Source organism: Lycorma delicatula, chromosome 5 (genome assembly GCF_047948215.1).
Source record: "Lycorma delicatula isolate Av1 chromosome 5, ASM4794821v1, whole genome shotgun sequence".
NCBI classification, from domain to species: domain Eukaryota; kingdom Metazoa; phylum Arthropoda; class Insecta; order Hemiptera; family Fulgoridae; genus Lycorma; species Lycorma delicatula.
Window position 1 is genome coordinate 48,227,463 of NC_134459.1, and position 26,941 is coordinate 48,254,403.

The following is a 26,941-nucleotide window of genomic DNA, read 5'->3' on the forward strand; positions in this document are numbered from 1 at the left end:
AGTGCTTATGCTCAAGTAGGGCCGATTACGATACTTTCCCTTCTAGAGTTATAGTTCTACTACAGCACTATCTAGATAAGAAAGTAAAACTGTACCTATATGACTCATCTACAGATGGAACCATTTTCACTTTCTTTGCCACATTTTTACCTGCTTTCACTCATTGTTTGGTCTATGTCATTTAATGGTGAATCAATGTTTCATCTACTGTGATAAAATAGTATAGGGAAAGAAACTCAGCAAAATTGTGTTAAATAAGTCTAAACATCCTTGAAAGTGTTCAGTCAAATGTGTTTTTGGTCAACTGTTAACAAACTCGGCATTCATTAAGTGGAAAGTATTTTCATACCAAAATCATTGTGAAACTATAGTAAACACACAATCTATCAAGATGTTTGTAATATCAGCAAGCTCACATACCTTCAGTTGGCGTCATTTAATTCAGCATTGTCAATTTTTGTGATGATTTCTTCAGTAGTAACAATTTTTAGGAGTATCAAGCGTCATCTTGAATGTATGTATGATTGTTTAAATTCAGCAGTCCACTTTTTTACTGTCAAAAATTATGGGGAAAAATCCATTGGATTATTTGTTTTACTCAATCACCACAAATAAGCAACTAAATGTAAATGTTTGAAATGCTGCAGCAAATCATTCTAAAGGATCACACTTGACAAATATAATCATTTGGTCGTACTTGCACCATCTAAGAACTTTCCAACCAACCCTATGCAAGAGTGAACTCTGGACACATTCATAAGCACAAACTGAAAACTGAACAAAATATAGATGATGTAATAAAATAAAAATGAAGAGAAAACTTTTAAAATTAAAGCAGTAGATGTTCTTAAAGTTTCAACATAAAATTTTTAACTAATCGGGAAAATGTTTATCTTAATAACGGCAAGACAATTTATTTTTGCATTACTAGCCTGAAAATAAAAAAAACATACCAAACACATTTTTCCAATAAAAACTTTCACTTACTTTATCAAATCACCTGTTGGTGAAGTAGTCCCTTTGTTTTCAGATTCAAAATCGTAGTAAGTATATTTTGATTTTTCCAAAGGATTCACTTTAGCCCCAATATCAAAATCTGTAATACGAGAATCGCCTAATTCTTTAGTATCATCTAAGCTTTTCAATTTATTTGAAATTTCCTCATTTTCCTGAAAATATCAACTAATTAAGACTTACAAAAATAAGATTATACTAATTCTTCTCTTCAAAACTACCAAAGAAATAGTATCAAACTAAAAGGAACTAAACTTAAATTCATCAGGTTTTCTTGATAACTATTTTAATATAATCTTGTCATAAATATATATATATATATTATTTAAATTAAATTTTTTTGTAGTCCATACTTCCTTTGTATATAAATTCTAGTTAGTTATTCAGCCACTCTCCAAAGTATAGAATTAAAGAACATTCTTACCTTACTTTTTTTTTCATTAAAGCGTTTTCGGGTCTAAGCTCATCTTCAGTAATGTTTTTTTAATTTTTTTTTTACATTTACACATTAGAATACATAAAATACATTAAAACTTTTAGAGCAAATATATGTTCAGTCACAAAAAAATTAAAATTAATAAAAAATTATGTTTTAAATTTAAAAAAAAATTATTCGCTGAACAAATATTTGTTCTAAAAGTTTTAATGTATAATATGTATTCTAATGTGTAAATGTAAAACAGAAAAAAATTTATAAAACATTACTGAAGATGGGCTTAGGGCCTAAAGCACATTAATGAAAAAACATATTTATATATGTTATATATTTATATATATATATATATACATACACACACACACACACACACACACACACACACACACACATTAAGTTAAATTTAAACCACCAAAAAACAGTAATCAGATAAGTTAAAACTTACCTTATTAATTCCCAGAAAAATTTTCACAGGATCCTGCATCTTCAGTTTGTATTTAATACTATAATTAAATTGAATTAATAATTTATAATTACTGTTTTTATTATTTTGACAAATTAAAAATTCACAAATTATAAAAACAGTTTATAAAACAATTACAAAAATTGAAGATGCGGGATCCTGCAAAAATCAATTGGAATTAATATTGGAAATTATTGAAATTAATTTGGTAAGTTTAACTTATCTAATTACATTGTTCTGGTCCTTCAAATTTAAATTAAATTCTATTAGCATAGTGGTCAATATGTCAATGAATTATTTGAATTTTAAAAAAAAATTTGTGCGCGCGCGCGCGCGTGTGTGTGTGTGTGTGTGCGTGCATGTGTGCATATAATTTAATACCAATAAAATAAAATAAAAATTAAGTTAAAAATATAAAAGCCATGTTAAAAAATATATTAAATATTTTAAAACATTTAAATAATTATTCTTACACTAAGTAAATGTCATCATAGTTAGACTAAACTTAATTAGAAAAAAACCTTAATTTAAATAAGAAAATAAAATTTTTAGAAAAACAAAGCAAATGTTTTTTAAGCACACATCTTTTAAAATTCATGGCTTAAGTTGCTCTGAGAACCTTCAGCTGATAATGAAGTCAGCAAACATGACGATAATATTTTTAAAACTCTGTATTTAATAAATTTGGTTAAGTTTCCCATTTTAAAATTTGATAAGGTTTAATAACTTTCATCAGTGACCATCACGAACAAAATCATAGCTTTTTTATAATAAGTGAATGGAGCACTTGAAGGTTTCATCATTAAAGGCAATCCTTTTCAACTGACAATTGTTTGTATTGTGCTAATAATGTAATTTAAAATATAGACTATACTAATCAATTCTCTATCACCTGCATAAAGTTTGAAAACAATATTTTGCAACAGGCAACAAATCAAAATCAGTAAACTAAATACATAAAATATCTTTTTAAACCTTATTACCTACTCAAGTTAATATTAATAGTTTAATCCTTTAAACACATCAACATATAATTAACAATTTACATCTCGGCAAACACATGAACAAACTTTCACAGCTGCCTCATAACAATAAATTATATAAATAATTGCAAATAAAAGTTCATTAAAAAAAAAATTATATAAACTGTCCAGTACAAACTTATAAACATTGTTATTGTATAACTCGCATGAACAATGAACAATAACTCGCAACAACAATGAAGTATAAGAACAGATACTTTGCAGTAGGTAAAGGGGCTTAACATCATTTGCAGCATAAATTGTCTGTTAAAGAAAATTTAAAAATCTGATTAAAAGTGAAATAATTTACAACCATAAATTTTTAAATAACAAACTGGATTAAATTTAATAAATACACTGTTCTTTTTACAACAATATTTCTAAGTGTTTTCAGTTACATTTGTGGCAATCTTAAGTGAATGGTGCTTTTTCCTCACCCTGACATCAGTGAATTTCTGTTGGTTTTAGAGTTGTACACATATTTAGAATATAGTTAAAAAGTATGGTGATGAATTTGAACTGTATCTGTTTATTTACTGCATCTCTGTTATGTAGTCCTTTTACAAATATCTAGAATATAAAGGTTTTAATATTAACATGTTATTACTTTTGCAATTTGTGTAGTTGGAAAATGTTGACTCTATGTTGCTATGTCTTCATAGCAATTTTATTTTGTTTTAAGCTATATCTTGTTTGACCAATATAGATCATTGTACACAGTTGGCTATTACCTAGTGCAAAAACAGATACTTACTACACATAAATGGAAGTAACAGAACACTAACTGACATATTACTACGAAAAATAGACAAAGATAAAAGAAGGGGGGGAAATATATATGTATATATAAACAAAGATTCAGATTAACCTCATAAATTTTAAATAATCTATGTATAACATAACCTTCGTAAGAATAAACACAAAAAATCACTATACACAGGATACAATCATCATGAATGTATAAACTTAGAATATATAAACTGAACTGCTATGACTTTTCACAATGTTTTACATTAATCAAATGGAGCACAACTTCAAACAAAAACGTAATGAACATTAAAAGACTCACTATAGAGCACAGAGCCAACATTTGCTAACCATTTCAGACACAAATCACAAATCCACTAACATTATTTATAACCTTGATATTCTATACATATACAAAAGATTACATTTCAACAGACTTGAACATTATCACCACATAACCACACAACAATATCAAATGAAAGTAAATAAATTAAAACATTTAAATAGGTATTAAAAAACTCAAAAAGATAAAATAAAACCAATATCAGCTGATGCCAGGGTGAGAACAGCAGCAACAATTTTTCATTAGCGTCTTTTTAAACTACTTAGTTCATAACATTTTTATTTTTATGAATTACTTTCAATTTTTTATTAAAATGGGTTGCAGCCAGTTATTCTCTACTATGAACTACTCACTGCTGTAAGAAAAATTATATATCATATTTGTTGGTTATTTTCAAAAAAATCAATAGCTAAAGGGATAATTACTTTCAAAGATCTATCTAAAGGTGCAATATTGAACTTTTAAAATAATGAATAAGAATATTTACTATTTTCACAATTAAAAATGTCTTAAAAATTTATTTCACTGCTACCAGGAGCTAATTGACTCTGGACAATTTTAATTGTTATTTTGAGACAAAACATTATTCAATTATATTTCTACTAGTTTTTTAATAAGTACATCTCCCCTTTGGGCTCTCTCCTATTTAGTAGTAGAAATATCACTATTATATCTGATCAGCAAACATTGAAGAATCTCTTCCACTTCCGAATCTCTTCTAAACAAATCACAGATTGTCCTCGCTATTTTACATCTTTCTTTTTTTTCCACCACTGCTCAATTATGAGCAGTGGTGAAAATTAGTTCCTAATTGCTGTTATATTCTATAGTGTTTTTTTAAATCTCCCTATTTCTAATGTGCCTTTTAATTCTTAATGTTTCTCTGGAAAAATATTTTCCTCTATTTCTGTCTTTATTTGCTTTACATTATAATGAATTCAATTTTTCTTGGTTATGAATCCTTTTCAGTCTATTTTCTTTTCCATAAGTTTTTTTAATAACTTCCTTTGGGATCAGTTGTTTATCTCCCAATTCTTTCTTCCTATTTAATAACTCTCTTATCTAAATAGTTTGAATTAATTTTAGCTTAAGTCCTTTCCAGTTCTGTTTCTTCATTCACTTTACTATTTACAAAATTAATTTTTACTATTTTGTCATGGTTTTTATCTTTTAAAAATTACTTCTTGTGTAGTTATATTTTTACTTTAAAATTCTTTTCTCTATAATTTTAAAGTTAATTAATGCCTTATTTATTTATTTCATTTTAATATCTTTTATTAATGCCTACGTTTATTCGATCTTCTTTAATCATGTCTTTGAGTATATTTTTTATCAGTAACAATAAAAAATCAATTTCATTTCATGTTTTGATAGCTTGTATTACATTTTTCTGATCCATCTTTCTGGAAGAAGAGATTAAAAAAAGGTTTATTGCTTTCTATAAATTCACATTTACTTTTTCATTTCTGACACCAAAGTCCTATTTTCATGTAGATCTTTCTCCTATATTCTGACCAATCTTAACATACATTTTCCCGTTATTATATTATACTTGAAACAGAGTATAATATGAAGCTGTCCTGGGACTTTCGTAACCTATTATAATCGTGAAAATAATGGAAAAAGATCTTACAAACATATGTTCTAAAATCTTTCGTTTTCGAGTTATGACTAGTGAAAGAATTTCAGTTAGCCTGGTGAAATCAGGCGATACTGACATTTTTAGGATGTTAATTTAGGAGCACAATTTGTGACATTTTATGTTTTTTATCTGAAAATCGAATATTATTTATATTTTCTATTATTTTCATAGTAGATTAGGTTGTCCCAGGAGAACTTCATGATATATCCTGTTTCAAATACAATATAATAATGGAAAAATGAATTTTAAGATCAATCAGAATATAAGAAAAAATCTACATGAAAAGAGATTCAGAAGCAGAAGAGATTCTTCAATGTTTGCTAATCAGTTATAGAAGCCAGCCTTACGTGCGACAAACAGTCTGAAAGAAGGCAAGCTGGGAGGACTAGATGGTATTATTAATGAGAAGTAAAGGATAGATGAAGAGAAAAGGGGCTATAAAAACTTTGTCAAGTATTTATTTAATATTTGTCTGAAAACAGAAAAAAGTGCCACAATTTTGGTTTAAAGCAAAACTAATACTAATATTTAAAAATGGGAATCAAAAGGATTTAAGAACTACTGGCCAATAAGTATACTACTTTTTACTACATACAATTTTTATGACTATAATAACAAAGAGAACGTTTATTCTAGATTTTTCTAAAGCATTATCATATAATAAAACTGGATATAAAAATAATCATTCTACACTGGATATTTTGGCATAACATTTTATTATGAAATCAGAAGTATAAAATTATTTAAACGGTTTGTTGTTCATCAACTTTGAAAATAGCATTTGATAGGATGACAATTAATTAAAACTTTCTGTAGGGGACACATATTTAGAAATAGTTGGGTGCATAAACAAAAATACTAAATTGTAATTCAATTCAAATTAAAGAATGAAAATTTAGTGAAAGTGAAAAGGGGACAATGATATACCATAAGCAAAAATCTTTAATGCAGTATTATAATCACATAATGTAAACAGTCAACGTAAAGCATAAATATAAATAGAATGTAAAAAGACACTTAAATCTGCAGATGTGGTGGTGCTGGAAAGAATATTGAGGTTAAATTATGATGCAGAAAATTATATGGAACAAGAAACGAAACAAGGGTAGTCTTAAATTGAATCTAAGAAAAACAAAATTGAGCAGCTTAACTGCAAAGAGAATGGAAACTTACATTGGAAAACATAAATATAAATACTTATTCTATGTTAAAATTGAAATGGATAATAGGAACAACTATCTAATAAGTCTGTTATACTGTGATGATAATACATGGAGATTAATGGAAAAAGTAATAAAAAAAGTAAGTAAAGTGTAACAACAGATAGGATCACATTATAGGTAACATGAAGGGACAGAAAGCCTAAGCAGTTTATGATGAATGAAACCACAAAAGAGAAGATATTGGAAAAATGACGCCACAAAGGAAATGGAAGTGGGTCAGACACATAACCAGAACTAATGATGTAAGGACTAAGAAAGAATTAGAATGGTAGCTGTTGACAGTGAAGAGGAGCACAGGAAAACTAGAGTGTAACCGAAAGAAAGATTTCAGTTTAAAAGAAATACCATTACTGCATGCACTATACTACCTCATCAGTTAAAAGTAATGCCTTTCTGAGAATGTTTTCTTTCATTTAGAAACTTTTTAACTCTCTATGACAGATTCATCAAAAACAGGCTTTAAAAATATTTTGATCCATCCAGGCACTTTTTTTACTAGAATAAAAAGCTGGCAACCCTTGAAGAGCAATATTTTTTAAAGCCCTGGGATTTAAAGATTTCCCTATAATAAAAAGATGAAATTTATGATTCCCCGATACATTTGTAAAATTGTAACTCGTTCTTTACTTTTTAAAAACTGTACTCTAGTTTCTTTTGTATGAGCTAAACATTTGTTTTAAAAACATTCTGAAATTCAGGGACATATCAGGACAATTATAAATTTGTTCAAGAGAGAGCCCTTCTCAACCAATTTTTTAAATTTTGTTCCAAATGAATCAGAACTTTCACTGTCATCAGAAAGTTTTTGGTCAATAATAAGTAGCTTTCTAATGCTCTATCTTTTTCCTTCACTTGTCTAACCAATCAACACTGGCAGAGAAATTTTCACTTTCTTGGAGTTTGCCAATGAAAATATGGCACCTTTTCTGTAATTGTTACAAAAATTAACCAGTTTTTTTTTCTAATAGAAGAAAACCATAATACAACGCATCACACTTTTCTTCATACTTTTCTTTCCTTTCATACGTTTATGAAAATTTCTTCTTCGATTCCAATTTTATTTGATTGCACTTGCATTCTTGCTACTTCCGAGATCTTTGGCAATGGTTTTAAGTGTTTCCCTTTATCTATGCACATAAGTGAATCTAATTTTACACTTAATGGCAATAAAACATGTTTACTCATTAAATTCAAATAAGATTAAATTGCAACGCAGAAACAAAGGCAACAAATTTGGTAAACATTTTTAAAAATCGGTAAACAAAGGCAACACAGGCAAATTTGGTAGTTAATTGAAACCGAACCACCGGTATCCATGATCTAGTAATCAAATCCATATAAAAGTAACTGCTGTTACTACTAGGATTTGATCCTTAGAACTTGAAATCAGCTGATTTGCAATGATGAGTTCATCACTAAACCAACCCAGTGGGTCTTGACTCACTTCCTATAATGTATTATTAGACATCAGATAAACTTTATTTAACAACAATAATCTGTCACAGTTTTGTAATGAAATTCAATTTTAATTAGGCCACAAGACAAAAGACTAGAAATCAAAATACAGTTTGACAACACTATCAAATATATTTTATGATATTGAATAAGATAATTTGCTTTCATTTGTAATTTTTTAAATATTCAGCTTAAATTATTGGACAGTCAGATTACTGAAGGTTGGATTTTCATGACTATACTGCATAAGTTCGTGAATCTGACTAAAAGCTCATAGTTACATTTTTTTGATGTGACCATGTATATATTACTTCATGTAGTTATTTCCTGCTAATTATAGGAAATTACTTATTTATTTAATTAGTTATTAAATAGATTGGTTAACATAAACAAGTAAAAAAGGTAACTGTTTGATTTTTACAATAATTTCTTAAGTTGAATTATTTTACAAGGTAAGATTATTACAAAACTACAAATAATTATTATTAAAAAACATTTTTTTTTTCTAAAGGAATTGCTGATAATAAAAATCTATTTTTAATTATATGCCTATCAACAAGTATGCTAGCAGTAAAAATTCCATTGTTTATCTCTGTGTGATAAAAAATCTAACCTAGCTCACTGCTAATTAAGTAAATATGCTTAAAAAATTATAACCTTCAAGAAATATAAATTGAAATAGTGTGCAGTACATCTGTCTAAAAGGCAACACATTTAAAAAGTATTTACAAATTCATTCTACTGGTATGTTATCAGCATTCAACTGACATGAGTTTAGGAAGAGGCAGACTCATCTGTATGCTGGGCAGGTTCAAACATTAATAAGAATAATAACGCAGAATCAATAAAATGATTGAAAATAAAGCTTTACTACAAGCCAGTTTGGAAAAATAAATTAAAATTTTTTGACAAAATTTACAGTTGAAAAGCAATTTAAAAAAGTGAAAATAAAAAGAATTTACAATCTGTAAAATATTTTTATAAGCCATACTATCATTCAAACAAATTTTTTTACTGAAAAAATAACACAAAATGTAAGTATAATAAACAACAGAAAAATAGAATCACAGTTCATTGAGATTTAGAAATTTTAAGGTCATTAGAAACTATTTTAAGGTCATTTTACTGTCTAGCAATAATTTTATCAAGTGACATAGTTTCAGTGATAAACCTTATGAAACATAATAAGATAATTAAAAACCAATAAGTAATTGTAAACACTGTGACTCATCTAACTATATGATGATAAAGTTGATATTTCACATCAAAAGAAAAAATGTGATAATTATGTCAAGTAATTGTTCATTACACAGTTTGACAGGAGAAAAAATTTATTATGCAATCTTAGAAAAAATCTATTAGCATTAGCAAAAAAATACAATTCATATCATATTACAACAAATATAAAATGTCAGGTTCTAACATTTTCATTCTTTTATTATTTACTACTACGATTTAATAAAATAAAATGCACAGCAATCAGTATTTAACATGAAAAGAAAATATAGAGTAATTATATAAATTAACTATTATTACAGAGTTTGACGTGAGGGAAAATTTTATTAAGCAATATAAAATTAAATTAAAACATTTACTAATTCAATTATAGTTATTTCATTATTTGTTATTTATTTATTTAAACATTTTAAAAAGTTTATCTTCCACATTTATCCATTAAGCAATTGACATTGATTTATTTTGATGGACAACAGTTACAGATGCATCTTTTATTTACCTAGTTATAAAAAAATTCCATTCCCAAGATCACAACTGATTCAAGGGTTTTCAGTTTATACTTCAACAATTGTTCTATTAGTCAGATTACTAGAAAAGTACTGAAAGATAACTTCAGAGTTAAGTTACTTTTTATTAGTATGAATACAGTCACAGCAATAAGCAGACTGTGCTTATTGCTGTGACTGTACCATAGAAATTATTCTATGTACCACAGAACATAAAAAAGAACAAAAGAACATTGGATTTTTTCTCATAGAAAGTATTTTTTTTTACACCACATACCAATATGATACTAAAAACTTTTAAACAATTAATTATGAGGGCAGGTCAAAAATTATCTATACTTTTCATTATACAATTTATTAACACAAAGTGAAGGGTTCAAAATGTACATACTCCCTATTTCCGCCACCACTCATGTCAATGCACTTGGTCTAGCGGTCCACAACCTTGTGTACTGCTTACAAAAAGATGGTTTTCAGTTGGTTACAAAGCCATTTTTGCACCACTTCCTGCACATCTAATCTGTGGAAAATCTACAACCTTGCAAAGCATCCTCGAGCAGTCCAAACAGATGAAAGTCAGAGGAAGCAAGATCTGGGCTGTAGGGTGAATGTTCCAGTACCTCAAAATTTAACTTGTGGGTGGTTTAAACGGTGTGTCAATATGTTTGAGCTTATGTTCTGCAGTAAGCTGTCTTGGCACCCATCGTGTACAGACTTTATGAAAGCCAGGTTCATAGACGATGATTTGACAGGAAGAACCATAACAGATGCTCAAAGAAATTGCTACCACACTGATGGCAATTCGCCTCTTCATCAGAACTAACTCTAGAGCTTGCTGGATCTGTGATTGAGGTTGACGGGCATCCTGCTCCCTCTTTGTGCGCCACACTTATCTGCTCACTTTTAAACTTAACAATCCATGAAAAAACACTTTTCAGATAATAAAGTACTGTCTATGTCTATGTCTTTTATTATGATAAAAGTCTACAATGAATTTCAGCCCCTTTCCTCCTCCACCCTGAGAAATTGGAGCACTGCTCCTTGTTCCTTCTTGGTGCAAACTGCTAGCGAAGCGGAAATGTTTGCACTGTAATAACTGGAAGGCAGATGATGTGATCGGAATCAAATTTCACATACATGACTGCAGTTGTACCAGCTCTAAGCATGCATGTGTAGATGGCAACATGACAACCTTGAAGGCGTGTTATGGTGAAAGTATAGATAATTTTTTACTCCTACTTCTAGCTTTCTTGTACAGCCAACAGATAAACAAGAAGACAATTTAAATTTTAAAAGCAAACAAACTTAAATTTGTATTATTTAATGGACCACCCATAATCCATTTATTAAATAATATTCTAATCCAAGTTTATTAAATTTTAATCGTAAGAACATTAGACAATCATTGCATAGACTTTGTTTAATGCAAAAGATATTTCTTTGATTAGTTAAATACATGCTGCCTCTGTCTTTTTTGAGATAAATTCTTATCTTAGCCAATCTTAATTCATGACTGATGTAGGCTGTGGTGGACAATTGAGTTATTTATTGTTTTTAAACTAACTCTCAGTTTTAACTGACTGTAAAATTACAGCAACTAAATGTTAAAGAATGGCAATTTACATAACATCATCAAGTGCCTCAATAATCTCAAAGAAAGTCACTCAGGAAACTTTTTTTTTCTCGCAGACTGTACTTTTGGCCAGGGCTGTTCACAAGACTACAGAAAATTCAAGTTCTGTATCAAATTCAATTACTCCAAGAATTCCAAGAAGCTGACTTAAATACTTCAGTACTGCAGGTGGTGCAAATATTTATTTAATTTGAGGTAGTGTGTATGTATTAGATAATGTTTTTTATTCAGAGGAATCATGGTTTCATCTTTCTATACACATTAAGAACCAAAACACTAGATATGGAGTACTAACAATCCTCTCATTTATCATGGAAAGGCTCAAAAAAATTAGTATTCTCAAAAAATTAGTATTTGGTGTGCAATTTTGCAATGATGAGTAATCAGATATTTTTTTTTTAAAAATACATTAACTGTAGAACATTATTCAAAGATTATTATAAGCCTCACAAAAAAATATTACTACAAGCCTCGCATAAAACTGAAGAACAAACTGCAGGTTACAGCAAGATGGATGCTACATGCCACACTATGGAGTAGTTACATGAACTTTTTAATGGCATATAATTTTCTGTGGATTAGGGACTCCATAGTCTCTAGATCTCACCATTTTTATTTACAGGGGTCATCTGAAAGGTACTGTTTTCAAGAATAATTCACACATTTTTCATGAATTGAAAGAGAATATCAATAACATCACTGCAGTAATTCTTAGGAATGTAGCACCAAACTGAAAATACAGGTTGTCACCTGCATTGAAAAAGTTAAAGACATAGCCTGCTTAGTTTCCTGCATCACATAATTAAAATATTCTTGTCATAAATAAATATAGTTTGTTTTACATTGAGTTGTGTGGCTTTTGAATTTATTTCAATAACCATTTAACCACAACTCTTTCTTTGTAACAAAACACAATTCAATTTAATTTCTTTGAATTGTTTTTACTAAACTTCAATAAAAATCTTTATAATCATTATTATAGTAACAAAATTATAGTACAATCATCAAAACAGTTTGCTCTATTATTATTATTATTAACAGTTTGCTCTATACTATAAGTAGTAAAGTTGTATGGCCTTGATTGTGTTTTTACAAGAACAAATAGTTTACTGCCAGATAAAATATATTCTAGATGCTTTAAAACATACACTACATCTTTTGAATAACATTCTTATTCCCTAGTTTTATTAAATGAAAACTTCACAACTTAATGCTACCATTTTGTTTCTGTTTTTTACGATTAATTCACCACATAAGCTTCAAAGCCTATGCATTGAATTTATAAAAATTTCATAGTGTAAAAAAAAATGCCACACCTGACCAGGAATCAAACCCAGGACCTCCAGATGAAAGGCAAAAGATGCTAACACACTGCCACAGAGATCAATGGAATTGAATCTTGAATTTTTAGTTTTAATCTTGTAAATAAATAAACTGGTACACATAGATGTAAACCTTTTTATTTTTTTCTTTCGTTTAAAAATAATAATTCTACAAAAGATTAGCACAAAATAATTATGTTCAATTACCTTAGCAAGAAAAAATTGAATACTATAAGTTCATAACATTTATCACCACATTAACTAAAATGGCCAACTTTGCTAATGGAAAAGTTAAAGTTCATACTTTAAATGGAAATGCCAAAAATAATCCTGGTAATGTAATTACAAAACCTTCTTGACTGTATTTAACTGATGCAAATGTCTGCTGAGGCATTTACATTGGTGGCATCCCGACCACGGCCTGGCTGATGACTGTGAGATGTAATCAGTTAGAGGGTCTAAAGACGACCTCCAGCAAAGCCCCTCAGGGCTTGGAACAGAGGGGAGGTGTGGCGACCAGTAACGTCACAAGGTGGGTGTCTTCCCCCTACAAAGTTGGGATGACTATATTTAATCCTGTCATGGGATAAAGGAAATAATGTCAACTCCCTTATCTTATTTTTATTAAAATTTAATAGTACAATACCCCATAAATGGGAGTGATCAAACAAATTTCATGATTAAATGTTCACTCTCATTATACAGATATTACACAAAATTGAAACCAACAAACACACACAAAACTGGATCTTGGTTGTTTTTACAGTTTTTTGATTCAAAGCATTCTGAACATTAAGAAATGATAAAAAGCAGATATCTAAAAGTATCCATAAAAAACACTCTGAAGCTTTGGTTGGCTATGGTATAAAGCCTTAAACCCAATTATGGTAAGTACTAGACATAAAAAACAAGAATATTAATCATTTCCTTTCACTAATATAAAGTTCATTAAAAATCTATTTAACATTCATAGATTCTGAATATTTTTTTTTTTTGCAATAAACATAATAAAATAATTTAATTTACATTACTTACACAAGTCTTAAACCTTCTTATTATTTAATTAACCATAGTTATACTTTTTAAATTAATAATTAATTACAACAATATATTAACCTTCTGAGAATTACTTCGGCGAAATGATGCATTATTTTTCACTGATGATCCTCCTGCAAAGAAAATACACCACTTTAAAAAATTCTCCGCAATTTTTTATTTATTACTTATCGATAAAGATTTAACTACCAAATGCAGTATATCCTAGACCCGATAGTAAACTAAGATTATGAAAATAACAGATCTGTACTGAGAATCAAACCCAGGACCTACTCAATGAGAGATCAGCATACTGATCAATAGAGCAATAAATAATCAATCACTAAATAACAGCAAACTGTTGTTGTTGTATATTTCATAGAATAAATTTTATTTAATAATATAAAGTCTGACTTTTTAAATGTAAAAATACAACTCGCAAGACATTTATAAATTTATAAAGGCGTACAAATTTTATAATTTTTTATTACTTACAGAACAGAAATTTAGCAATTCCTAATACTATAAACAGAACTGAATGGCCTTTAAGGAACTATACTATACATTGATTATGAAAATTATTTCAACTCAATTTCATAAATATAAACACAACACATCACGGTTTGCAATTTCATTTTTTTTAAAATTATCTCTACATGACCAAAAAGATTGCTCAAGTAAAAAATGTACCTTGAATCTTATTTATACTACTACTTAAAACATATATTGCACAAAACAATATTATTTTTAACAAATAATTTTAATTAATACTTAACTTAAACTATTACTTAGTATCAATACAAATCAATTTCATGTATAATTATGTCTATTAAGAAGTTTTCTACTGTTTAACATACAGTAGAACAAAATAATGCTTTCATGATCAATTGCATACTGTATTAATCATTTGAATAATTTTAACGTTAAATAAAAGTTTTTAGTATAACATCAAAAAACTTATATAATACATTGATTTTTAATCATAGATCAATATTACAATCCTGTTGGGAGTAAGGTTCTAACAAAGAAACATTTTTAGTTAAAAGAAGTTATGTAATTTCATAAAAGTTAGACATCAGTCAATTATTATGGTAAAATTTATAGTAAAGATACAAGAACTTGATCCAAGCACTTTATTTAACACCAGAGCGCACACACACACCCACACACATTGCATTTTTTTAGCCTAGTTTTTTACTCTTATTTCACAAAAGAATCCTTTTTATAATTTCCATGCATAGAAATATATATACCCTTGCAGAGATCTCTCTGTATCCATGCAGAGACAGTTGGTAGTCGTACATCATAAGAAAACTTACTACAAAGAAGCAATTGATCGAAATTAACAGATAATGTTCATAAAATATGATTTTCATAAATTTTAAATAACTGTATACACAGAGAGCCTTGACTGGTAATTTTGTAGTACAGTTACAAAGATAAAATGATTTTACAAATTGAGTAACAGCTCATAAACAATTAAAAATACAGATTTCAAATTTAAAAGCAGTAAGTAGGATGGGCTATCTTAGGTAAAATTTTGAGTTGACTGGTGGAGTAGTTCTTTAATGGCTTGTGATCAAATGTCAAATTATTCAACAGAAGACTTAACAAATCGTGTCTTTTCCATCCACAGCAAACACACCTTTGAAAATTTGTTATAAATGATACTCAAACCAGAATAAACTTTTGTAAATTTTGATGCAACTTGTTTTAAAATTCAGTTGATAGTTTGTTTTTACAAAGCTTCAAACTAGAGAGCAAATAATTTCTGCACAGGCAGTATAAAAGGATTATCTAACTGAAAAACTGTATTATATACATAAGGGAATATGTATAATACAGTTTTTTATAATATAAAAGGGTTTATTGATTTTTTAAATTGTACTACCTCTCATTAGCCTTTCTTATAGCTATAATGTAGGCAAGTAACCAAAGCATAAGAGGCATAATTTTTTCTCTGAGCATAATCATGTTCACTAAACAGTCTCTGTGGTGAACAGAGGAAAGGTGTCACTCGTAAGATTAAATAGCAACTGTCTTTTAATGGGTTTAACAGGCTGAAATACAATAATATGTTCCCAAGTAATGGAAAATCACTTCACAACTTTCTTTCCCCAGTATGCAAGGTACTTATTATTCTTAAGAATGGACATGCCATTTCTAGAAAAACTGATGACTTTATCAAGCCACCTACAACTGAAAACTATGGAATATTACAAAAATACATGTAAACATAATAAATGGAGCAAAAATTCATGAGAATGAATGGTAAAATGAATTTTTAACTATTACTATTATGGTTTTTCACTAAAAATGGAGTTACTTTCATATAATTTGGATTTATTGTTAAATGGTTACAACATTGCGATCCACAAGCCACTTTCCATAAATTACAACTTGCCTTAATTATAATTCTATGCTTCTAAACTTAACACAAAAGCAAACATTTAAATAATACGATTTATCTACAAATAATAGCTTTATAAATAATATAATCATTAAAATATAATAAACTCCTGACTTACCTTCTATTAATACTGGTTTAAAGTCTAACCACAATTCATATGAAATTCCAATAACACATACACTTAATAAAAATATAAATGCTGGAAGACGTAAGTAATCAAAAAAGTTGACAATATAACTAGCTAAAGCTATCCATGTGACGTAAGATGCAGCAAGAAAGAGGCTTGAATTTTCTGAATTCCATAGCAATGTTAGAGAACTAATAAAGCTGGTAATTATTAACGTAATCTATAAAAAAATTAAAAAGTAATGTATGACCATTTGTATTTTTTAATTCAAAAAACAAAAATTATTTATATTTTAAGTTAATATTACATGCAAAAAATATAAATGAAAATTCCCATTTAATAATTTGACAAAAGAAATGTTTCCTTATAAACAAATTTTTACACTTCGTATAAACTTTAATAACTAAATTTGGATAGATGTTTATCATGAATACTCTATTACAATTCTTATTGATTAGTAAAATGTAATAAGAAAAAAATAATCAGCAGATATTACATCACTTAACTGAGAAAATTTAGTACATTGTTGTTGTTGTATATTTCATCATGTTTTATGAAAAATTTGATGCTACAAACACAAGAATTAAGAATATGATAGAAAAGTATTAGATTTTGAATATACAAATTTATTATTCGTTGTTCTACATTTATATTTTCATAAAACAAATCCACTCCACCTCCTCTTCCCTTCATACTTTATGACATTCTATTCTAAAAATATTACAAATGTAAATCTAAATTGTCAAATTGTTCCGCTTACAAAATTGCCCACTGCATAGAAAAGATTATCAGAATTTTTTTTTTAAATCTGGACTTAAAGATTAACAAAACTCAATAATAGTATCATCTAAAATCTATACACACAAATTGCATAAGAGAAATGCTTTTCAATCTTAAAAAAAACTCAATTTTTTTGAGTTTTTTTACTCAAACACAATTCAGAAGTATAAATACTGTTCACAGTACAACTACTTTAAACATATCCTGGCAGTCTCCATATCCTGTAGCTCTCTAGTTTCCACAACACAAGCAAAGAATTATTTGCAACCCACAAAACAATAAACTGGTTTAGATATATTGATAGAACCACTTTTTTTGTTTAAATTTAACATACATAAACAAAATTCCATTAATTATACTTTACAGATAAATACCAACACAATAAACTAATAAAATTTCTCAACATTAAAATTATAAAAAAATAAACAACAGAAGCAAACTCTTTCAATACTTACAGAAAGCCAACAATTATATTCACATTAATTTAAAACAAATTACCAAGCCCTACATTCTGTACTCTCAGCTTTTAGAAACTGATCCACAGACTTCTCAACACACTGATTTCACTAAAAGTTATGTCAAATATGTACATACAAATGGATTCTCATTGATTAATCTCTACACAAAATAAACACAAACATAATGAAAACAAAAATACACTGAACAAACATTCATAGAAAGTAGCTCATAAATTTAAAAAGCTGGATTATAAAATAGTCTTCAGAAAAAACAAACCAATACACATACGAACACACATCAGAAAATAAATACCATACTCCTAGAACAAACAGAGGTGTAAAAGATACCAAATATAAATAAATAGCATCATATGCCACAGCCTCATACATAAAAATCACAAATCTATCAACACGTATGAAATAATCTTAACACTTAGGTATAACTAACAAAATCAAATATCTTGAATATAATATATTAAACAATCAAACATGATACAAATCCAATACATTTTTGACCATATTTTAAATTCATATCTTCAATAACATGAGCTGAAGCCACAAAGAAAAATGGTAGCACAACAGTCATTGAAGACTACGGTTGCAAAAGCAAATTAAATTTTTATTCAAACTTTTTAAATGTTATATTAAATTAAAAATGGTTCTGGTATTTGTATTAAAATAATAAATACGGGTTTCATATAAACTGAAAATATTGAGGGCATCATTATAAAATAAATCATTAAAAAGGACTGCACACTTTGGTTGAGGGCTAGGGTTTTTAGAAAATACTCCTAGACTTAAACTGCATTAGATTCTACGTTTACTGTCAAGATTGTTTAAAATTGGAGCCTTCTATTTCAGTTTCCTATATTTCCTACATGGCTTTTCTTATTTAATTTTTAACTTCTACTTGTCAAAAATGGTCAAGGGCTGATTACATGCAATGAACTTAACTTTTACTGAGGCAGAATACTCAGAATAAGTATATCACTCAAATATCTAAGAAATACAAAAGTTCTAGTTCCATTTTCTTGGATTTTTTAACATACAAATAACACTGATAAATGTAATTTTTGTTTCCTAACATGTGACACATGATTTTAATCTGTTTTTTGATGCTGAAAAACGAATATGAACTCAGAATCTTTCTATCACCCATTTTTGTAAAATTATTAAATTTTAATTAAAGGATTTTTTTCATTTTTCTACATATAGCAAGCATTTTAAGCTCCTATTACTGTATTTTGTTAGCTCATTTTTTATTGCTTAACTTTGTTAACATAATTTGTAAGCTATAAAAAAACAATACTAGACAAAGAATTAAATTATATCATAGTCACATGTTATGACATCATATCTAACACTGAAAACTGTGTTTACAACACAGCTGTGTTGTTTTTATTAAGCACTGGATTTAGGAATGAATTAATTTTGTTCAGTATTATTGCTGTCTTAAGTTTGTTAACAGTCCAGTGTCATAATGCCTCGAAATTGTGCAAATGATGTGGATGCCTTTTGCTATGGTTGTGGTTAGTTTACCATAAAATCAAATAGAAAAACATTACATCTTTAATTAAAAAAGCATATCATTTGTACTTTCAGTGTAAAATTGGTGATCTGGATAAGATGTGGGCTCCTCATATAGTATGCACTAATTGTTCTGTATATTTAAGAGGATAACTGAAAGGTACACAGAAGGCTTTGCCATTTGATGTACCTATGGTTTGGCGTGAACCAAAGGATCATGTACCCAATTGTTACTTTTGTTTAACAAGTGTCTGGAATTTCTAAAAAATCTAAACATAGTGTAAAACATGCTTCATTGCAATCCGCAATCAGGCCTGCACCTCACAGTGAAATTATTCCAGTTTGTAAGCCACCTGTGAATGGATGTTTCGAAAGCAGTGATGAAGAATCAGGCAGTACTAAAGAAGACAAAATTGATTTTGATTTTAAATTATCTTAAAATAAGCCACATCTTATACAACAAGATGAATTAAATGACTTGATTAAGGATTTAAATTTGTCAAAAAATCAAGCTGAAATTTTAGGATCAAGACTGCAAGGCTGGAATTTACTTTAAAAAAATACAAAAATTTCAGGCTTTCGAGGCCGACAAAAATAACTTTCTCAGTAATTTATTGATGAAAATAATTTGGTTTATCGCACAAATACTGATCAGCTTATGTTGCACTTAGGACAAGTTCATAAACGTGAGGACTGGTGCCTTTTCATAGATTTGTCTAAGTAGTGGTGTTCTATTACACAAATATCTTTCGATACCAATCGCTTATGGTATTAATTTGAAAGAGACATACAATGTGATGTAAGATGTTCTTGAAAAAATAAATTATAAAAAACATAGCTGGAACATATGTCGTGATTTGAAAGTTATAGCTATTTTGTATTGGCATGCAGTTACACTGTATTAAGTACATATGTTTTCTTTGCGAATGGGACAACCGAGCTAGGGATAAACATTATATTACCAAAGAGTGGAAGAAACGAGACAACTTAACTCCAAGTGGGAAAAATCTTATTCATGAGCCCTTAGTTGAACCTAAAAAAATATTTTTACCCTCTCCATATCAAGCTAGGACTAATGAAAAATTTTGTAAAAGCAATGAAGAAGAAGAGTCCTGGATTTTTGTACAACAGGCAGAAATTTCCGAATGTGAGGGAAAAATTAAGAAGGAATATTTGTTTGTACTCAAATAAGAGAGTTGGTCAAAGATGATGTATTTAAGTCAATGTTAAATAATGTAAAAATGCAGCTTGGGCTTCATTTAGAGATGTTTGCAAAACTTTTCTCAGGAAAAAAAAATCCAACAATTACCACGATATTTTTAATCAACTTCTTACTTCATACAGAGCTATGAGATGTAATATTTCTTTGAAAATACATTTCCTCCACTCACATCAGGATTTTTCCCCAGATAACCTTGGAGAAGTAAGTGACAAACACAGTGAACGTTTCCATCAAGACATTTCAGTGATGGAAGGATAAAGGGAAATGGAATACTAACATGCTAGCCAATTACTGCTGGACATTATTCAGGATGTGTCTGAGGCTATTTATAAAAACAAAATCAGCAAAATCATTCTAACACAGGTATGGCCATGCTAAAAATTATAAATTTTACAGATTTTAACTATATTTCCCTTATTTTTTTAAGCTTAATTTATTTAAATAAAATGATAGAAAAATTGTAATTACAGATCTGTAATGTACACAAAAAAGCTATTCAAGAAATGTTATTACACAGAGAAACACTAAAAATTTGTTTTTTGTCTATCAGTGTAATTAGATTTTTCTCACTTTCACCAATAAACAACATTGAATTATGGGCAGACTATGTAAAATTTTGGAAATCAGACTGAATACCTAAGAATGGAACTGAATAGATACGATTCAGTATAAAGTTTCTTTTACATAGAAAAAATGCACCCAAAGGATAGCATAGCTAATCTATGCAGACCAACAAGAATACGAAGCATTTTTGTTTAGTTCAATTTTGCTTCTTTGACAATAACTTTTCCATTAGTCAGTTGGTTTCATTATCTCACAACTGATCTGCATTAATCATTCTACAGCATCATATTTAACCTACCCAGGTTAGCATAATTTCATAAAAAAACTCAAAGGTGATTGAAAAAAAGAAATCAAATTTCCACTCGTGGTCTTGCTTTCAAAAATTAAGGGAAATTTTATTATTTATTAATTTAAGTAATTGCAGGTATTATAAAACACATGGTATTATCTATCATTATTTCAATTATCATTTGTGATGATAAATTTTATAACATGAATAAAAAAAGTCTGACTAAGATTAAACAATCTGGATAAAAGCCAGTGTAGATGTTGGTTTACTCACAAATTTCAAAAACTAAAATACATCAATTAAATACTGCATTAATTTTTCTGTAATATCTACTTGTTTAACAGTCTACAAAGATTGAGCTGTTTTAGCACAGTATACAATCAACAGTAAATGTACTGAAAATTTTAACAGTTACTTTAACTTATAGAATATGAACTTATCTATGGTTGTTATTCATACTAGTAAGAAAAACATGTGAATGTTTTAACACACATATGTCACTAATTTGAATATCTCTAGATAAATTAAATGTTACTTCAATTCCAATGTGAAAAATACAAATCATATTACTAATATTTAAAGTAAGTTCAATTAACATACTGCTAAATTTTTGATAACTAGACTTACCATTGCTGTGCTTCGAAAAACATTTAGGGTAACATTTAAGAAAAATTCTGATGTAGTATATACTCGCCAAAATAGACAAAAACAAACGTTTGGAGTGTAATCATATAGAGTATTTACAAAATATATAGCGATAAATATACAAACACAAACTGCTGAAACCTTATTTATTATTAAATTTCCAATAAATTCTGACAAATGTAATAACGTAACGATGGGAAGTTTAACGATTTCAATTGATAACGGCTTCGATGAATTTTCTAAATAACTTAACCATCTTTTAATACTAGAAGATAGCGCAAATTTGAAAGGATGTAAAACAGAACCGCACAACACAGCCCATAATAATGGTTTTATAAAAGGCTGCAATATAGTCAGAAAAACGACAGAAGAACATGCAATAATTAAAATTATTATAAAAGAATTATAAAAAGCTTGGGTAAAAGCCTTTTCTCGTCCCTGAGTTAATTTAGATATTCCAAATCGATCTAATATAGAATCAAAAAGTGATACGTTATCACCTTCGTTTTCCTCATCCTTCCCCATCGTCAAAAAATGTTATAATATTTACAAACATCAATCAATACACGAACATAATCACATGTAATCAGGGCACCGCACAGCAACAAAACGAATTATGCAACTATGATTCAAGTCTGAGGTCAGCTGTTATTTTTAGTTGTCAAAATACCGCAATTGAAGGTTTTTTAAATCGATAGTCGATTTAACTATTCGATTGAACGAATATAACCGTTAGGACGAACATTTTTAAGAATTCTCGTTTTTAATAATGAACATTTTGGCGAAAAATAGTTTCAGTTTTTCTAAGCATTACAGTCAGCATTAACCAATTAAGGAAAAAATATCCTAGTTCCTAAACCTATATATCTCGCTATAATATCGACCAGGTCGTGTTTCACAATCTTATGATTGGCTCGAATAAGTTTTCTAAATCCCGATGTAATTTTCTGGTCATCTTATTACTGCATTTACATAAAGATTCAATTTTTACAACTTTTCAGCGACTATCCCTACTTCAAATAAGGCATTAATTAACTTGCTAATTAATCTATCATTTATTCTCTAGAATTTTTAGCACATGATATTTTATCTGCAACACAGATTTATATTTTTAAAATGATTGAAAATACCTTTTCCTTTTTTATAAAAGGAAATATTCCTTTTTTATATTAGATAAATATTATCTAATATAATACTAGATACATAATTCTAAATCAATCGTGGATCAACAATTGAAGATTCCCATGTTTATTTTGTAAAGTTTTCAGCAAACCTATTGTAGTTTTTGCTTGGATAATGATTTTGATAATGCAATTATATTTTTCCCTATTTATAATTGCTGCTGGCAGAATCAATGTTCCATAAATTACTCAAAAAATTAATGTTTTCTGTTTTTATAATACATTCAATAAAGGTAGCAAGCAGCTCCATTTTTGTAAGACTTCCAACAATAAATGGATTCTGTAAAGTGTAAATTATCATTACATTTAATTTGGTTTTACAAGTTTATTATGCACAGTTTTCTCTTTACAATTCATTTGATTTATGCAGACTGTTTACAAGACTCAAAACAAAATGTTATATTGAAGCAGGGAGGTGGTGTTAAACTATAGATGGCTGCGACTGCTTCCAAACAAAGCAGCACACGTCAATAAACAGAACAATCTGGGAATATATAAATTAAATTACAATCACTGTACTAAATATTACATTGGGAAACTTGAAGAACACTAGCACACATTTAAAATGAATGTTGCAAAAGTTATAAACAAAAAAAGAAAAGAATCAAATTTTGCAAATCACAACAATAGAAACTGGATACTTTTACCAAGATTCCTGCAAACAAATTCTTCACCCAATAAACACAGAAACATCATACTTGAAAATATGACATTAACCAAGTATATTTGATAAAAATACCATTGTAACTGAACAAATTCAAACAGATTAAATGCATTACTTGATCATATACTAAATGTATTTTCATCAGTTCATGATGTGGGCCAGTAACAAGTGTCATCTACCAAGTCAGTAAGGAATTAATTATATCATGGTCCTGAATGATCTTCAGGAAGCATTTCACAAATATTTTGATAGTCGTTTTTTTAAACTTGGTCTTTATATAAGTTTAAATCATATTTTATCTTGCAGATATACAAATTGATGTTATTATTGATAAATCAGATGAAATAAACAATCAAGATATGCTCTATTGTTGGCACTCTTAATATATGTAAATTATTTTACAAGATAAAGGAAAAATAACTAATACAGGTGGTATAGCATTAAACTGTTATGATCTTCTTAAGTGTTTGTTATTTGTAGTTGTAACTTTCTACAAAGAAAAAACGAATAACTTTGAGAGAGCCCTTTTCAACTTTCATACAACTGCCATCCAATTCACATTATGTCAAGTAAAAAGAGGAAAACTGTAATTTTTGCAAAGTACATAGTGAAAATTAAAATTATGGTTCCGAATAGATCTTAAAATGTGTCCAGTGCAAAATATGTTTCTGCAATGGCAAACATTTGCTACAAAATCTACTATTTTTATAAAATTTTACGGAAAAAAAAATTGACCAATGCCCTACAAAATGACAGCTACAGAACACTGATGGTACCCACTTTCTAAATGATACCAAGACAAGTCATATTGAAAGGATTTCTGCTCAGATACAAGTATGGTCATGGGTAAAGTAGCAAACTACTTTGTTCAGAAAGGATCCTTTTGTTGCAAGTTGATTGCTCCTCCTTATTATTTTTTATTCAATCTACCTTGATTAAGAACTTGGAAATCATGTCCCTAGTTATGGCAAACTTATGATACACTGGTTTGTTAAGATCAGTTTTCAACTACTTAGAAATGAGTAAGGAAAAATCCCTAATTAGAAGTAGGTACCTAACAGAAAATTGTTTCAGGTGGTTTCAAATTTTTCTAGTCTCCATAAAACACTACTTTTTTATTTTCCTCTTATACTTGGCAATGAAAATAATTTTTCCTCACTTTTTCTAAAGACCCACTTAAATAAAAAATTAATTTTATCTACATTGCTTTAATTACAAAAATTATAAGCCAACTTTCACTTCTAAAGCTTTCAAAAGACTGCCTAAATTTTCATCTGCAGAAGAACTTGTTAGTGTAATTAAAGGTTATTAAATTAGCATTCCGTAAGCCAAGTAAAATGACTGATGTGAACAAATCCAAGATCTTCTCATGTTCAAAATTTAAAATCATAATAGAATATGAATTTACTGTAATTCTTGTGAGATTTTGGATTTTATTAGAAATGCACACACAAGTGTAAGAATATCAGTTAAAAGTTTATAAGAATATTACAGTTTATAAATTTTTATAAAGATGTATTGGGTTGTAAATTCTAATTTGAAATGTATATAATCTTTTCAGCATCCCTCAAAAATCCAGACTGAGTTTTCAATATACAAAAATACGATATAAAATCACTGTTTGGTGGCCATAAATATGAATCAGATAGTGGCATTTAGTAAATAAAAAGTTGTAAATTATTCATTTGTTTATGTTGATGAATATACATGCTTTATGAGTGTATTGCTATGAGTATACTGCTTTTGTTAAAAGCAGTGGTCAATTATTTTTAAAAACGAATAATACCTACCTCAATCTAACTAGAAAACGTAATTGTAAATCTCTAATTCAATACAATAATTCAGAATGAAAAAAAATCTGATGTGGACAACACATAACTTCTTTGTATGCCTATTAAATTACATATGCACTGTTTTTAAAATGAAAAGTACATAACATTTTATTTCATTAATTTCCTTCTGATATTATTATTTTTTTTTTATTGTTATTATTGAATTATTATTTATCATAATTTTTTGTATAATCAGAGATTAATAATTATTAATAAATCAATATATTTAAATTAGAAAAAAAAAGTTAAAATAAGGAGATGAAGTCTGATTCAAACTGATGTGCCTTCCCTTTTCAAGATCCAAACATTTCATTAATTAAAATTTTATTTGGCTATAACTCTGGAACCAATGAAGATAAGTACCACTTATTATCTATCATTGAAAAGCTCTCAATGAGGGTTTATTATTGCAGTTAAGAAAAATCCAAAATCCAAAAAATTTGGATTTTGAGCTTTTTTGGACACTTTTGGTCCAGTCCTTTTGATTGCAATCAAAAGGGAAGGTGCACAACTAGATATTACAACCGTCCTAAATCCAAAATTTCAACATCCTATGGCTAATCGTTTTTGAGTTATACAGATACATAGGTACATAAATAGATACGTACATACAGAGATCACACCGAAACTAGTCAAAATCGATATTTCTGCTGACACCTGAAACCGTAATTTTGTGTGATCACAATAATTCCTTTATTCATACAAGCAAGTAAGTAGAGGACTTTTGCATGCTAATTTTACTATCTTTAATAAACAACAACCTATTTCAAAAATTTTCCAACAATTTATTTAAAATTAAAAATCTACTTTTTTTACAGAAATAATACTACTCTGTAGATTAGTTTTTGAATAACTTAAAAAAAATTTAAATCCTAAATTTTCTGCCTCTTTAATGGACATGTAAATATGACCTCAAATAATTTTCATTAATATTATTATAAATGGTTGTTTATTTTGCAGCTTTTATTTATTTAGTATCTTCACTAATTTAATCTATTATTTTTAATTTATTTATACATTAAATTAATATGAACTTTAACCACTTCCATTTTTTATTAATTTACATTTTGTGATACTGCTCTGATCAAAGCTTTAGCACAGTTTCCTTTGACCCATCCAGGTATGTGATAGTAAGTAACTTATCTAAGGGGTAGCACAACTATCC

At 28.2% G+C, this 26,941-nt stretch overlaps 1 protein-coding gene across 2 annotated transcripts in view; it reads right to left on the reverse strand.

Moving 5' to 3' along the window:
• Positions 1-22,743, reverse strand: part of LOC142324912 (transmembrane protein 245) — a 60,449-nt gene extending 37,706 nt beyond the window's left edge. The window contains exons 1-4 of one of the 2 annotated variants that reach the window (XR_012756436.1): positions 22,082-22,743; positions 16,606-16,834; positions 14,159-14,211; positions 988-1,169 (exon numbers count right to left, since the gene is read on the reverse strand). Coding sequence is in view for 1 of the 2 variants with exons in the window: in XM_075366037.1 (XP_075222152.1) it covers positions 988-1,169; positions 14,159-14,211; positions 16,606-16,834; positions 22,082-22,624 (1,007 nt within the window). In the remaining variant the exon portion in view is untranslated. The remainder of the gene's footprint in view (positions 1-987; positions 1,170-14,158; positions 14,212-16,605; positions 16,835-22,081) is intronic. The other variant, XM_075366037.1, reaches the window with a different exon arrangement.
• Positions 22,744-26,941: the final 4,198 nt, after the last annotated feature.